The following is a 16,805-nucleotide window of genomic DNA, read 5'->3' as shown; positions in this document are numbered from 1 at the left end:
GTTTCGAATAACGCGAACCCGAACATTTTGGTGTTCGCTCATCTTTAATAATAACCAAATAGTGAGCATTCAGTTGGTCGCAGGTAAATATATATCTTGCAGATCAGATGTTATCTGCAATGAAGTATATAATATCTCTTAATATGGTAAAGAAAACTTTTTAAAAAAAAAATTCTTTAAAAATTTTTTTTTCTCAAAAGTTCAGAGTAAGCCATGTATCAAAGTCTCGCGTTGTGCATGAGACAGTGCTGCATGGACTTTACACACCCATGCCTTGCATCTACCTTGATAGCTTGCTGGCCCCTATATATTTACTAATTCCTATCTACCAGTGGTAACGATGTTGCCTAATAGTTTTTAGGTCACACACTGGAGAATTTCTAAGTACTATCTAGTGATTGGTACCAATCACTCACCATCAGGGTGGTTGGCTTGCTGTTGCTCTATCCTTTTTTGTTTTACTGATCTACCTGCTACTTAGTGCGATACTTTAGGCTATCTTGTAATCAGAGAAGCATTAGGAATAAGGCACTAATAGAATCTAATTAGCGGAGATAGATAGTACTTAGAAATTCTCCAGTGTGTGACCTAAAAACTATTAGGCAACATCGTTACCACTGGTAGATAGGAATTAGTAAATATATAGGGGCCAGCAAGCTATCAAGGTAGATGCAAGGCATGGGTGTGTAAAGTCCATGCAGCACTGTCTCATGCACAACGCAAGACTCTGATACATGGCTTACTCTGAACGTTTCAGAACAAAAATTTTTTAAAGAAAAATTTTTAAAAAAAAGTTTTCTTTACCATATTAAGAGATATTATATACATCATTGCAGATAACATCTGATCTGCAAGATATATATTTACCTGCAACCAACTGAATGCTCACTATTTGGTTATTATGCAATTGCTGTTAAGATCCTGAGAGGCATATTAAATATTCACAAGAGGTCCCTGAGGAGCTCAAGTTGAGCGAAACGCGTCGGACCAAGGACCAGATATTGATTAAGCCTTTTTGGTGCTAATACCAAGCACAAATAATCTCGGTCTTGGGCACTATCAGTTTCCCAAGACTGTAGATACTACCGTTGTGGGGGTGTATTATCACCCTGAAATGGTTATTTGTTGCCTCGAATAGATACCAGTTAAGGCATCGCACTATACCTAGAAAGTACGATATATGGCATCTACATTTTCAAGAACCCTCTGAGATACACTTCCAGAGTTATTAATATTTTTCTTTATGTATTATGTGTGTCAGTCTTTGTGAGTACTATTTTAAATTTTAATTGCTTTATTAAAGGTTATGTTTTAAAGTCCTAACAGTGAATAATTTTTTGAATAAGCAATTGTGATGCATTATTTTTTTCCTTTTTATGCGAAGTGCTAATATCCTTTGTGTTGCTAGAGTGACTTGTGATCCTCCGTTTACTTGCTTGTGATGTCCACTCTGTGCAGCAGTCTGTGTTTTAGTTCGCACAAAGCTGCCTTTTAACACTAAAATAAATGTCCTCTGAATAAGGACACACATTAGAGTTATTAGCCTTTTTTTAATGGCCCTTGGTAGAATTGTGTCTGGTTTAGCAAAATTACAGATGCAGGGCATTGCTAAACACATCATCTCTCCTGTTGGTGTAATTTGCACATACTGCATGTCACATTATATGTAATTTTTCTGTGTATTAATTGCTTTCTTGGGTCTTCTGTGGCCCAAATATTCACCCCTCTAGTGAAAGCGCTGCATACATCATGGCGCTCCATAAGAGACTAGTTCACCAGGGTGCTGCGGCAACAGATAAATGCTGGGATGTTACCTGGTGACCCAGTGCGCTACAAGTTTAGCTATGTGCTTGGCTTTCTAAGACCAGTCCTTGAGTTAAATACGTAAGTATATGCTTTCCTTTGTGAAGTTATAATAGACGGACATGTTACATATATTTAGAAGAAACGTTACAAACAGTGGAGGCTCATGGAAAGGTGTGTCTCAATACTGTGTGGAAGCGTCACTTCTTGCAAGTGTGTCTCAAATTGGCGCTGCTCCATCTTTAAAAATAGAGATGCTTAATAGAGATGAGCGAACGTGTTCTTCCGAGCTTGATATTCGTGCGAATATTAGGGTGTTCGGTATGTTCGTTATCCGTAACGAACACCATGCGGTGTTCTGGTTACTTAAACTTTCTTCCCTGAGACGTTAGCGCTTTTTTTTGGCCGATATAAAGACAGGGAAGGCATTACAACTTCCCCCTGCAACGTTTAAGCCCTATACCACCCCCCTGCTGTGAGTGGCTGGGGAGATAAGGTGTCCGCCTGATATGAAAGTCTGCCCCTCCCGCGGTTCGCTATGGATGCATTCTATATGCGCTCAATGGGGCCAGCGGCAGCAGCGCTGACCCCATTGAGAACATATAGAAGACAAATCCTTCTTCTCTGGCACAGCTGTAACAGCTGTAGCAGAGAAGAACGATGTTTGCCCATTGAATTCAATGGAGCGGCAATGCAGCATGTTCCACTGAATGCAATGGGCTGCCGGCGATCGCGGGATGAATGGTCGGAAAGGGGTTAAATATATAACCCCTTTCCTGCAATTCATCCAGAAATGTGTTACACTAAAAATATATACCGGCGTATAAGGCGACAGGGCGTATAAGACGACCCCCCAACTGTCACCTTATACGCCGGTAATACAGTGGAGCAAAGAATAAAAATCATTACTTACGTTTTTAGATGATCTGCGGCGCTCCTGCAGGCTGTCACTCCCTCCTGGTCCACGGCAGAGTATTGCTTTCTCCACGAAAGACTTTAAATCCCTGCCTCCAGAAGCACACGTGCCTTCAGCCAATCACAGCCAATGACAATGATGTCATTGAATGGCTGTGATTGGCTGTGTTTCTGGAGGCGGGGATTTCAAGGCTTGAAATCCCCGCCTCCAGAAACACAGCCAATCACAGCCATTCAATGACATCATTGTCATTGGCTGTGATTGGCTGAAGGCACGTGTCTTTCTGGAGGCAGGGATTTAAAGCCTTTCATAGAGAAAGCTTGTCTGCCGTGGATTAGGAGGGAGTGACAGCCTGCAGGAGCGCCGCAGATCATCTAAAAACGTAAGTAATGCTTTTTATTCTTTGCTCCACTGTATTGCCGGCGTATAAGGTGACAGTTGGGGGGTCGTCTTATACGCCCCGTCGCCTTATACGCCGGTATATATTTTTAGTGTAACACATTTCTGGATGAATTGCAGGAAAGGGGTTATATATTTAACCCCTTTCCGACCATTCATCCTGCGATCGCGGGCAGCCCATTGCATTCAGTGGAACATGCTGTATTGCCGCTCCATTGAATTCAATGGGCAAACATCGTTCTTCTCTGCTACAGCTGTTACAGCTGTGCCAGAGGAGGACGATCTTTATGCTGACAGTGGGGGGGGGGGGGGGGGCACTCTTGCCGCTATTGTGGCTTAATAGTGGGACCTGTGAACTTGAGATGCAGCCCACCATGTAGCCCCTCGCCTGCCCTATCCGTCACTGTGTCATTCCCATCACTTTCTTGAATTGCCCAGATTTTCACACATGAAAACCTTAGCGAGCATCGGCGAAATACAAAAATGCTCTGGTCGCCCATTGACTTCAATGGGGTTCGTTGTTCGAAACGAACCCTCGAGCATCGCGGGAAGTTCGTTCCGAATAACGAACACCCGAACATTTTGGTGTTCGCTCATCTCTAATGCTTAACTGAAAAAATTGAGCTAAGGCACTAATACACAGTCTTTTGTGTGGATGTTATATTACACTATTGTACTCTCTTGCATGTTTGAGGATTGCCACATACTCCAGAGACAAAGCAGTTGAGTTTACTCTAGTGTGCTTAGGAATGTAACCAAACAGTATATTTAGGCTCACTGCCTACAGCTTAAATTTATAAACACACTAGGTTGCAGGGTGTTGTAAGAGGCAATAGGATTTAGCACTTTCACATTAATTGACCAAAGGATATATATCTGCTCTGACTTTTTATTTGGGATGATCATTATACATGACTAACCAATTGCAAAACTGCCATGCACACGCAGGGTGTTTATATTAATAGGCAATGCAAAAAACTACAGTTCTAACATTATAATTATCCATGTACAATGATCCTTGCCCTCAATTCATTCTGCATGTTGTTTTATTTTTTAGCACAGAATGTCGTTTGGAAACGAACGTTTGACATTTACAATCTCTTTAACCAGACAATCCAGTAATCTTGAGGAGCTGCGGGAGCAGCCTCCAGAGCAGAAGGAAGATCAAGAACCGGAGGAGGAGGAGCAACCACACTTCAAGCCGGTTTTTCTGCCCGATCTGGGGGAACACAGGATGCTGGGCGGGAAGAACAGAGCCCTGTGTTGGACAGGCCGCCTCAGCGGGCTTCCTTGCATCGCGGAGCCAGGGTTCCCCCTCAGGCTCCCCCGGCAGATCCGTCCAATCCTCCTTCACCCAGGGTTCAGGTAGAGATGGGAGTGTTGCAGTACCTGAGACTTCGGGCGGATGAGGATTGGGCAGACAGCCCCTCATTGTCGACAGGTCCCCCCAATGCTGCAGGGGACAGTGAGAAGGGCCCTTGGGACTGTCCTTGATGCAGCCCTGCAGCCAGATCCAGCACATGAAGTCTTCTTGATGCTGGACCTGTGGTGCCTCAGTGCCAGGGGAAGGCACCGCCAGAGGCAGGCCTATGAACGCTGGCTCAACGATGCAATGGATTGAAGGACTGATTTTTCTCCTGACCTATATGGTGAGGATTCGGAGGAGGATACGTATACACCACAACCCTTTTGTAGCAGTCCCTCTGAATATGCCTCCCCAAGGCCTGTAGGTCAGGGTCCTAGCTCTCTGAGTGAGGAAAGTGATATGCACACACTCCCCTCTCAAGAGCCACCTGCTGGGGCAGCAACTCCAACAGAGGACTCAGATCTCCCTGCGCCTCCTGTGCCAATCCCCTGGCCCTCCCCGGTTCCTGGCCCTTCAGGGGTTGTACCCCTGCCAGTCCCTCCCTACACCCCCCCCCCCCATCAAATAGCCCAGTGAAAAATGCGGCCAGGGCCAGGCAGGGACTCTGAGGTAGATCCTGCTTTTGTTGGACCCAACATTGTGGATGATGTAGAAGGCGCCCCAGAAACAATAGAGGCTGATGAGGAATCCTGCAGCCTCCACCACCCCCAGTACCACTCCAGGAATGTGTGGTTGAGGCAGGAGAAAATGATCCTGGGGAAGGCTAGTCCCAGGAGGTGTTGGGGCAGGGCAGCCCTCCTACTCAAAGGCCACGGGGTCGCCCACGAAAAAGGGATCATTCCCGAGGCTCATCCCAGCCTTCAACAACCCAGGGCTGCCAGGGAAAATTAGGAGCATTTTTTTTTTTTACTTTGTGTTTTCCTTTTTAGTTTGCACAAGAAACATAAACATTTATTTTCCTTATTAAATATATATTGCCAATGAAGGCATTTTGTGTTGACAACATTTTATGTTTGATTATAAAAAGAATTGTTAACACAAAACGTTGTGGAAGACTTATTTTTGGGTACAAATACAATTCCCTTTAAAAAATATATATTGTGCCATGATGCTATTTCAATTTGCCATGTAATGGTATAAAGGAAGGGCATGTTTGAAATCATGAGTCTTTTTTAAAAAAGTGTGTTTTGACACATTGCTACTCAACGTGTTAAAACATGCTTGGGACACGCTTGCAAAATGGGAACAAATAGCTGCTTTGACGACCCTTGAGCAGCTCGATGGTGCTGGTTGAGTGCTTACACGGCAACCAGAGTAGCCTGTGTTAAGCACCAGGGACAGCGCAACACCGCAGAGCTGTCAGGTGAGTGTCCAATGGCTGGCCTTTTAGTTGTCCAAGTGCAGGCTTATCATTTATCAGAAAGATGGCTGTGTGTGCGATTGACAAGCAAACTAGTGCTCTGCACTACAAGCAGGTTTAGACACACAGCTGTAGTAGCAATGCAGTAACAACTGGTTGAGGCAAGCCTTTAGTAACACATAAAATTATTGTATAAAGGTACAAATAGAACAGTTGTTGGTCAGAAAAAATATGTTTTGTGTGGTTTTCAAAGCAGACAATGGAAGGCCAAAAAATGACATAGTCCCATCCTAATCTGCTTTATACAAGTAGCAGGATGGCCAATGTTGCATTGTGAAGAAAAATAATTTTAAAAAAGCCAAGAAAGGCAGAAAATGTGCGGATGGGAATACATTATTGACTTCAACTAAAGGGGTTAATGCTATAATGGTAGCTAAAGACACACATATCTCACAACCGAACACACTAAATGACACATTGTATTGGGTTAAAATGTCTCAAAGAGGAAAGCCCGCAGCACTCCAAAGTAAGCCCATATCGTGCCGAGGTATTTACTTCATGCCAACTAGTAGGACAATGGACCTTCCATCATCCTTATACAGGCAAGAAGTTCAAAATTTGCAAACAATATACCTGTACCTCTTCGTACATTGTCTACCTGGTAACCTGCCCCTGTGGGCTAGGTTACGTAGGTAAGACAACACTGGAGGCAAGAACCCCCATGATCAAACACAAGAGCACCATCCGTACTAAGTGTCTTAATCTTCCTATTCCTAAACATTTTCATGACATGAAGCGTAGCATCTGCTAATTCAGGTTTAGGATTATAGATGATGTTCCTCCATTGACACGAGGAGGTGATAGGGAGTCCCTGCTAAAAAAGGACATTTAGTGGATACACACTTTAAATACCATGCATCCGTTTGGTTTAAACATGGATTATAATTTCGCACCTTTTAACTAATATACTCTCTCCCCATTGACAGTAATTTTTCTTTGTGATATTGTTATTGTCTAGCCCTTTCTCCTTTTTCTGTATCCCCTCTTTGTTGGTTTACTATTTGTCCTATACCCTAGTTGTTTTTTTAGTTACTTAACATAATTAGTTTGGGTTACATCCACATTCTCTGCAGGTGCCATATTGTGGTTGGCTGCCGCCCAATACACATTTGATTGGCTGTCTGGGGCTATCTTGTAGTTTGGGCTATATCCACATTCTCTGAAGGTGCCATCTTGTGGTTGGCCGCCGCCCAACGCACATTTGGTTGGCTGGCCTTGGGCATCTTGTGGTTGCTGCATGTAATATGTGCCTCCGGGGCTTTGGTTAACACCGTGCTGAGGTCACTATGCTATGCGCACATGTGCATTCGCAGGAGAAGATGCCGAACCTCTAGGGGGTGGCTGGGAATGATCATATGGACAGGGGATGGCACCATATGTTCTTATGTCATGTGAGTTTTTAACAGGTGTGTGTTGTCAGGTGTTGGGAATGCTGTCAAATCATTGCAGGGCGGTTACTTCCCGCCCACCTATGTCGGTTTGGTTATAGAATGAGTGGTGCAGTGGCATACTAGCAGGTTTGAAAAAGACTTTTTAAGGTCGAAATGTTGCCTGTATTTTTAATATGGAGCAATAAAAGTTATTTTTACTTTAAATCCACCACTGATGCTGCCACTCCATTTGCTTCTCTGGATGACACATTGTGTTGAGATAACACAAACACTGCGCGGAACAATAGGGCAAAGGGTACATTATAATTAAACAGATTTTTTTTTAAAGCGAAAACCGTGTGCATTTGTTCACAATTACCAATAGGCTATGTAGAGATGACAAATAGAGATGAGCGAGCACCAAATTGTTCGGGTGCTCGTTACTCGAGTCAAACTTTCCGCAATGCTCAAGAGCTCGTTTCGAGTAACGAACCCCATTGAAGTCAATGGCAACTCGAGTATTTTTGTATGGAACCGATGCTCCGCATAGGTCATGACTTGTGAAACTCTGGAAAACCTCAGAAAGTCATGGAAACGCCACAGAACCAGATAACGAAGGGCAGGGGCAGCATGCATGGCTGCATCTCAGGCTCCCAGGTCCCACTATTAAGCCAAAATGGGGGCAAGAGTCTGGCGTCACCCCCCTAACAATTTTTTTTTCGGACAAACCCTCATTAGCAAGGCACACCTTAGCTAAGTACCACACTACCTGCAACCAAGGGCAATCACTGCCTGCGGGTGGCACCGCTGCCTTTTCTCCTTGGTTACATGTTGGCATTGCTGTCCAACCCCCTTCGGACGATCCTGCGTCCACAGTGCACACAAAAGTGTCCCTGCGCAGCCTTCAGCTGCCCTCATGCCACACGCTCACTTCATAGCCACACCACCCTCATGTCTATTTATAAGCGCGTACTAGATGAGGAGGAACCAGAGGCACACACTGCAGAGGGTTGGCAGGGCCAGGCAGCGACCCTCTTTGAAAGTGTGGGCGATAGCCCACAATGCTGTTAAGAATTGATGATAAATTGACGTTCGATCATCATTCCAATCCTGTGACACCTCCATCGCAAAATTGTCCGGAGCTGCAAACGAGGGCATAAAGGGGACGCAGGTGCCAGCACTTCTACACATCTCTACAATACAGCAATGCTCTGTGTGGGAAGCACGTGAGCGGGCCCAGGGTCAGGCTCATTCCCAGTCTTCATCTTATGTGACCCAAGGTGCCGTGAGTTGCATAGCAATAGGAAATCCATGTGTCCCCACACAATTCATTCTGTGTAGGTGTTAGATAGCTTAACACCGCAAAGGAAAGTCTTTGAGTTCCTTGGGCTTGCCTGTGCTGTGCACAAAGATGGTATTACACAAGAAGAAATCAGAGCGCTCAAACATGTCAGAGTTTCACCCCGCCAAGGACCTCAGCCCACATTTCTACCCTAGTCAGTCAGTGTATTTATGCCAGACAGATAAAACACCGCTATGGAAAGTCTTTGTGCACTCACAGCATAGGTGAGCCAAAGGAACCCAAGGAAAGTATTAAACATGAAGAAATTACAGTGCCCAAATATGGCAGACTTTCACTCCGCCCCCCCCCCCCCCCCCAGGATTTCGGCCTCTGCCCATACGCTCAGCAATCGTGGGCATAAAGCGGACTTCGATGCTAGTACAGCTGTGAACGTCTCATTTAATTAGTTGCGGTTGCTTTCACCGCTCCAAAGACTGGATTAACCAGGAAGAAGTTCCACAGGCCCAACCTGGCGCAGTTGCATTTTCCCTAGGACATAGGCCTCGGCCCACACCCTCAGCAATCGCTGGCATAACACGGACTCCGATGCTAGTACAGCAGTGAACGTCTCATTAATGCAGTAACGCTCCTCTTGTTTGGCCCAAACTAGTGTCTCAGATAACTGTGGTAACACGAGAGAAAATACATGTTGCCCAGTGCTGATCCCGACCCCAAGCAGGAGGAGGAGGTGGCCTTACAAGGCCAAGAAACCATGACCAGGACACGCTATAGTCTGTGTGGGAAGCACGTGAGCGGGCCCTGGGACAGGCTCTGTCCCAGCCCCCACCTTGTGTGACCCAAGGTGCCCTGAGTTACATAGCAATGGGAAACCCATGTGTCCCCACACAGATAGCTCAAGATAGCACACAGATAGCAAGGTGAAGTCTTTGCGTTCCTTGGGCTCACCTATGCTGTCACTGCAAAAAAGATTGTATTACTCAAGAACAAATCAGAGTGCCCAACCATGGGAGAGTTTCACCTCGCCACGGACCTTGGCCCTGACCCACATTTCTGCCCTAGTCAGTCAGTGTATTTGTGCCAGATAGGTAAAACACCGCGATAGGAAGACTTAGTGCACCCACAGTATAGACAGACCCCTGTAACATTCCTGTAAAAAAGGTATAAACAGACCCCAGTAACATTTCTGTGGCAGAAGTATAGGCAGACCCCAGTAACATTTCTGTAGTAAAAGTATAGGCAGACCCCCTGTAACATTTCTGTAGTAAAAGTATAGGCAGACCCCAGTAACATTTCTGTAGTAAAAGTATAGGCAGACCCCCTGTAACATTTCTGTAGCACTAGTATAGGCAGACCCCTGTAACTTTTCAGTAGCAGAAGTATAGGCAGACCCCTGTAACTTTTCAGTAGCAGAAGTATACGCAGACCCCTGTAACATTTCTGTAGCAGACGTATAGGCAGACCCCTGTAACATTTCTGTAGCAGAAGTATAGGCAGACTCCTGTAACATTTCTGTAGTAAAAGTAGACGCAGACCCCTGTAACATTTCTGTAGTAATATATAGGCAGACCCCTGTAACATTTATGTAGCAAAAATATAGGCAGACCTCTGTAACATTTTTGTAGCAGAAGTATAGGCAGACCCCAGTAACATTTCTGTAGCAAGAGTATAGGCAGACCCCTGTAACACTGGTGTACCATGAGTGTAGGCGAAGGCTGGAAAAATTAGTTAGATAACAGTATAGGCGATGGCTAGAAAATTTGGTGTACCAAGGGTACAAGTGTACCCCTGAAAAATTGCTCAACCGCGAGGGCAGGTGAAACCCAGAAACATTTTTAAAGATACAGCTCGCTGTTACTTAATTTGTAACAGAGCCTGGAGGCAAACCGGTGAAAAAAATGGTTTCTGTTAAAATATCAATACTTTTGAAACTTTGAAAAATTGTAAAAAAAATTATAAGCAGAGCCTTTTGGGCCGCAGAAAAATTGGCAGTTCAACGTCATGACGTGCTGTTTTAGGAGGAGGAGTAGGCATCAAAAACCTCCGTTTGCCCGGGTGTCTTTACATGGGGCGCAAAATGCTGCTGAATATCTGCAACAAATTCTGCAGCATTGCTGCATCCAAAACAGTCAAAATCGGCTTCAATGAGGATTTTGACTTGAAATCAGCTGCGCACGTAACTTTTAATATAAATACATTTCTGGTATACTGTCATTACATGTGATATGAGTTCATACTGTCATTACATGTGATATGAGTTCAGGTGGTCATGAAGCATCACATATTTCTGTTTTCCATCATAGAGATAGCCAAGAATATTTAAACTTTACTAACTGGAAGAGCAGGTTTGATGCAGCGAGGGAAGTATTTACCTGCCATCTACACCCAGGATCCTCCAGTCTCCCATTCTCTGCCTGCAAGCTTGCTGTAAACGTTCAAGTCGTGGCCATAGCTTTCATCACTGCAGATATGGCACAACATCGGATTATGACCATCTTGCTGTTTGTGTGCCTATCGCTCTGCTTTGAGGTCGCACAGTCTAGATTGAAGGTAAAGTAAATTCTTTATATCAGATTTTGTATTTTACACATTGTATATTTGCAATTATATAGATAGTTCAGGCTTCCATATTTAGATTCTCTCTGTGTTAACAATTGGGAACATTTATTACAAAAAGCCGAGCAAAAATATTATATATACACCGTGACAGAGGCTGCAGAATGCAAGGCTGTTTCACAATCTTCTCCAGTTGTTCTCACTGGGTCCGGCACCATAGCATGTTTTTGATACAGACCTACACCAAAATCTGCATCAAAAACCACCGTTTGCCTGGCTGTCTTTACATGGGGCGCAAAAAGCTGCTGAATATCTGCAACAAATTCTGCATCCAAAACAAAGTCAAAATCGGCTTCAATGAGGATTTTGACCTGAAATCAGCTGCACACGTAGCTTTTAATAGAAATACATTTGTGGTATCCGGTCATTACATGTGATATGAGTTCAGGTGGTCATGAAGCATTGCATATTTCTGTTTTCCATGATAGAGATAGCCAAGAATATTTAAACTTTATTAACTGGAAGAGCAGGCTGGATGCAGAGTGGGACAGTAAGCTCCGGGTATTTACCTGCCATCTACACCCAGGATCCTCCAGTCTCCCTTTCTCTGCCTGCAGGCTTGCTGTAAACGTTCAAATCGTGGCCATAGCTTTCATTGCCACAGAAATGGCACAACGTAGGATTATGACCATCTTGCTGTTTGTGTGCCTATCGCTCTGCTTTGAGGTCGCACAGTCTGAGGATGGCTTCAGACAAGAGTGCTTTTGTGCGTGCATATTTGAGCACAGAAACACTCGCCTATTACAACACATGCATTCCCTATAGTGTGTTCACATGTCTGTGTTTTACAGGTGCGTGCCTGTAAAGATAGGACATGCATGCACAATAGGGAATGCAGGCATTGTGTTCAATAGAGCTGCGGCTGCTGTCGGCGGTTCCATTGAAGGCAATGGTCTGCCAGCACCTCGTAATTGTTTTTTAGGGAAGAGCTAAACTCACCTCTCCGCCGCTGCTGTATCCCCTGCGGGGATGAAGAACATATCTGCCACATGCAGCAGATGTTTTTTTTTTCATCCCCCGCAGTGGAATAAAGAATTCACTACTGCAGCTGTCACAGATGACAGCTGAGGTAGGGGATCCAGCTGCCGACACCCAGTAATTGTTTTTCAGGGAAAAAAGTATAAGCCCTTCCCTGAAAAACAAGGAAAAATGGTGTAAAAAATAATAATCGCCACATACTCACCTTCCTTCAACTGCCGGTGCTTAGCTGCATCCTTCCAGCTCTGTCCCCGGCTCTGTAATGCAATTCTTTTAGCAGGCAGGGATTTAAAATCCCCGCCTGCTGAAAGAGCTGCTTGCGATTAGCTGAGGTGCTCAGCCAATCACAGGCAGCTCTCGCCTGTCATTCATTCAGTGAGAGCTGCATGTGATTGGCTGAGGTGCTCAATCAATCAGAAGCAGCCGTCTGTGATTGGCTCAGCACCTCAGCCAATCACAGGCAGCTCTCGCTGAATGAATGACAGGCGAGGGCTGCCTGTGATTGGCTGAGCATCTCAGCTAATCACAAGCAGCTCTTTCAGCAGGTAGGGAATTTAAATTTGCACCTGCTGAAAGAACTGCAATACAGAGCTGGTAACAGCACTGGAAGCATGCAGCGGAGCCCCGTCAGTTGAAGGAAGGTGAGTATGTGGTGTTTATTATTTTTGACACCATTTTTCCTTGTTTTTCAAGAAAGGGCTTATACTTAAAGCTCTTCCCTGAAAAACAATTACTGAGTTCCGTCACCACAGCTGTCATCTGTGACAGCTGCGGTACGGAATTATTTATTCCCCGCGGGGATTTAGAATTCATTTGCTGCATCTGTTACAGATGTGACAGGTGCAGCAGGGAATTCTTTTTTCTCGCGGGGATGAAGAAAACATCTGCCGCATGCAGGGGACATGGCAGCCGCGGACAGGTAAGCATTTTTTTTAATTTTTTTTTATTTACACTAAAATGCCTTTTTCTCAGGGAAGGGCTGATATGTAAAGCCCTTCCCTAAAAAACAATTCAGGGGTGCCTAAAAAACAATTCAGTGGTGCTAGAAGGCCATTGTCTTCAATGGAGCCGCCGTCAGCAGCCGCAGCTCCATTGAAGGCAATGCATGGACCTTCATACATGCGTGTTTTTGCATGTACATAGGTGAACACCTATGTACGCACAAAAACATGCTCGTGTGAAGCCAGCTTAAATTGAAGGTAAAGTAAATTCTTTATATCAGATTTTGTATTTTACACATTGTATATTACCAGTTATATAGATAGTTCAGGCTTCTATATTTAGATTCTCTCTGTGTTAACAATAGGGAACATTTATTACAAAAAGCCGAAAAAAAATATTATATATACACCCTGACAGAGGCTGGAGAAGCATTTCTAAGGCCTTCTGCACACTGGCGAGAGCAATATCGGGCTGTTATTCACGTCCCAATATCGCTCTTACAAACCTTTCAAAACCCATGGATGCATGCAAACAGCATTGCATCCCTGCGGGGCTGAATGAATCCCCCAAAGCAAGAAGAGAGAGGGAGGCTGACCTGCAGAGGATCTTCTACAGATCTCATATTTGGAGATATAGTGGGGATGAGCGGGTGGGTCTAGATTCCTTATGCCTGCCCATCTCTTGGCTAGAAAGGAATCACTATGAAAACTCCATCTAGCCCAGCCCTCTCTCACCCCTGCTCTCATGAATGCCCTGGGGGAGCCCTCTAGCCCCACCTCTATCTCTCCAAATGTGGGATGATCTCTAGGAAATCCCTTGTAGCTTCACATCCTCTCCATTCTCTCTATGGGGGATTCATTCAGACCCGCTGGAATACAAGGCTGTTCCACAATCTTCTCCCAATGATTTCAATGTAGCCGGAGCTACAGCTGCCGGCCCCATTGAAAGCAATGGGCGATATCGCTAAGAGAAAGAGCATGCTGCGATTTGTTTTCTGCATAGCACCGCAACGCATGTAAACATTACAGACATGAATGAACACATTCAAAAGAATGGGTTTCATATTTGTGCAAGATTTGTATGTTTTGCAACGCACAAATGTCGCACAATTTCATCACCAGTGTGAAGCCCCCTAAATGGGGCAGATTCCTATACTTTGTTTTGTTGCAATTCATTTAATATTATGATGCCATGGGACATCGGAGCAGCTCAGCAGCTGATACCGGCGGCAAAGCAGGTGCAGGGGCAGTAAAGTAAGACCGGAGCGCAGTAGCCGGCGCCAAGAGGCCACCAGGAGTCCATCGGCAGCAGCAGCGGAGGGGACCAGAACGGAGCAGCAGAGCAGCTGAGACAGGAGTGCAGAGTGAGCGGCCGCCGGGAGAGCGGGTGACGTCACCAGGAGGAGTGGAGGAGTGGAGGAGCCGATAAGTATCTTCTGTGTGTGTTTGTGAGCTAAGTGTGTGTCTTCTGTGTATCTGGTGTGCCCTAGTTGTGTCTTCTGTGTGTGTGTGTGTCTGGGGGTCTAAGTGTTTGTGAGGGGGGAACGAAAAAAAAAAAATTGTCAGCGGTTGCGTGAGAGTGGCAGCGTGTGAGTGGTTGTACAGAGGCAGCAGCGTGTGAGCGGTTGCAGCAGCGGCTGAGCGGTTGCAGCAGCGGGTGTGCGGTTGCAGCAGCGGGTGAGCGGTTGAGCAGTTGCAGCAGCGTGTGAGCGGTTGCAGCAGCGTGTGAGCGGTTGAGTGGAGGCGGCAGCGTGTGAGTCTATCTTCACTACTTCCACAAGTAAATTGTAGATCCCCATTAGGATGAGCTCCATGTCTGGCAATGTCATCCAGTGTGCTACTTGTGCAATGTATGCAGTCCTTGATCAGCCGATCGAGGGTGCATACTGTTGCGCAAGATGCGTGCACGTCGCACATTTAGAAGCCAAATTCTGGATCTAAATGAGCAACTGGCAACACTGAGAGCCATTGACAACATGGAAAGGAGTTTGCTGCTCACTGAGCAGACACTTGCTGGGGTAGAGGCGGGGGCGGATGGTAGTACGGAAGAGCAGGGGGAGCAGGCAGTCAGCTGGGTGTCAGATAGAAGGAGGCATAGAGGGAATAGATCCAGGGAGGCTGGTCCTGAACTGGCACAACCCAACATGTCTGCAACGTTGGCAGATGAGGGGGATGCCATTACAGAGCCAGCACCACTGCAGCATGACATGCCCTCTGAACGCCAGGGAGATGACTGCTCGGGTGAGACGGGGACGGGGAGTGCAGGGCAGGCTAGACAGGTTCTAGTGGTGGGGGACTCAATTATTAGGGGGACAGAGAGGGCAATCTGCCATAAAGACCGGGATCGTCGAATGGTGTGTTGTCTTCCTGGCGCTCGAGTTCGACACATTGCGGATCGGATTGACAGATTACTGGGAGGGGCTGGTGAGGATCCAGCGGTCATGGTGCACGTTGGCACCAATGAACAAGTTAGAGTCCCTCAAAAATGATTTCAGGGACTTATGGGGCCAAGCTCAGGGCGAGGACCTCCAGGCTAGTTTTCTCGGAAATACTACCTGTACCTAAAGCCACACTAGAAAGGCAGCAGGATCTTAAGGAGGTAAACAAGTGGCTCCGGAGTTGGTGTAAGAAGGAGGGATTTGGGTTCCTGGAGAACTGGGCTGACTTTGCTGTCGGCTACAGGCTCTACCGTAGGGACGGGCTGCATCTTAATGGGGAGGGTGCAGCTGTGCTGGGGGATAAGATGGCTAGAAGGCTGGAGGAGTGTTTAAACTAGGGACTGGGGGGGGAGGGTAAAATGAGAAATAGTGGGGTAGCCAGTGTAACTAGCGATCCGGGTCCAAGCAAAGGGAATGGGGGTCGAGCAGGGGGTGGGGTTAGTACAGTTAGAACTGATAGATCAGCCAATAGTACGAATAGCAACAAAACAAATTTAAAAAAAAAAAAAAAATGATATAAATTGTATGACCACGAATGCACAAAGTCTGATTGGTAAAGTGGGTGAGCTTGAAGCGAGAATGACTGATGAAAATTATGATATAGTCGGAATTACGAAAACATGGATGATGATAAGTGCGATTGGGCGGTGAATTTGCAGGGGTAAATCTCTTTAGAAGGGACCGAAGGAACCAGAAAGGGGAGGGGTATGTCTGTACGTCAAACCGAACTTGAAGCCGAGGCTACGGGAGGATATAGGGGTAGGAGACGAACAGGTGGAATCTCTGTGGGTAGAAATACAGGGAGGAAAAAATAACAAAATCCTGATAGGGGTCTTCTATGAACCACCAAAAGCAACAGAAGAAACTGAAAACTTACTACTAAGGCAGATAGAAGAGGTGTCAAAGCGCAACAAAGTAATTATCATGGGGGACTTTAATCATCCAGATATAACATGGGAGAAGGAAACCTGCAAATCTCACAGGGGTGATAAGTTCTTGAGAGTAATTAAAGACAATTACCTGAACCAACTTGTGCAGGAACCAACAAGAGGGAGGGCCATTCTGGACCTAGTACTAACCAACAAACCGGAACGTATAAAGGGGGTGCAGGTTGAGGGGCACTTGGGGAACAGTGACTACAATATAATCAATTTTCAGCTGTCAATCAATAAGAAACCTTATCAGAGAGCGACAAAGGAACTAAACTTTAGTAAAGCAAAATTTGATCAGCGTAGAACTACTATCGGTAACATTAATT

General features: G+C 45.6%; 1 protein-coding gene across 1 annotated transcript in view; it reads left to right on the top strand.

The window, feature by feature from the left end:
• The first annotated feature begins 5,802 nt into the window (after positions 1–5,802).
• The window catches only part of LOC136588442 (keratin-associated protein 9-1-like), a 182,801-nt gene continuing 171,798 nt past the window's right edge, over positions 5,803–16,805 (top strand). The window contains exons 1-2 of the mRNA XM_066587650.1: positions 5,803–5,847; positions 10,878–11,124. Coding sequence (XP_066443747.1) covers positions 11,044–11,124 — 81 coding nt within the window. The 5' untranslated portion in view covers positions 5,803–5,847; positions 10,878–11,043. The remainder of the gene's footprint in view (positions 5,848–10,877; positions 11,125–16,805) is intronic.

Source organism: Eleutherodactylus coqui, chromosome 1 (genome assembly GCF_035609145.1).
Source record: "Eleutherodactylus coqui strain aEleCoq1 chromosome 1, aEleCoq1.hap1, whole genome shotgun sequence".
Taxonomy (NCBI): Eukaryota; Metazoa; Chordata; class Amphibia; order Anura; family Eleutherodactylidae; genus Eleutherodactylus; species Eleutherodactylus coqui.
This window is presented reverse-complemented; position numbering and strand designations above follow the sequence as displayed.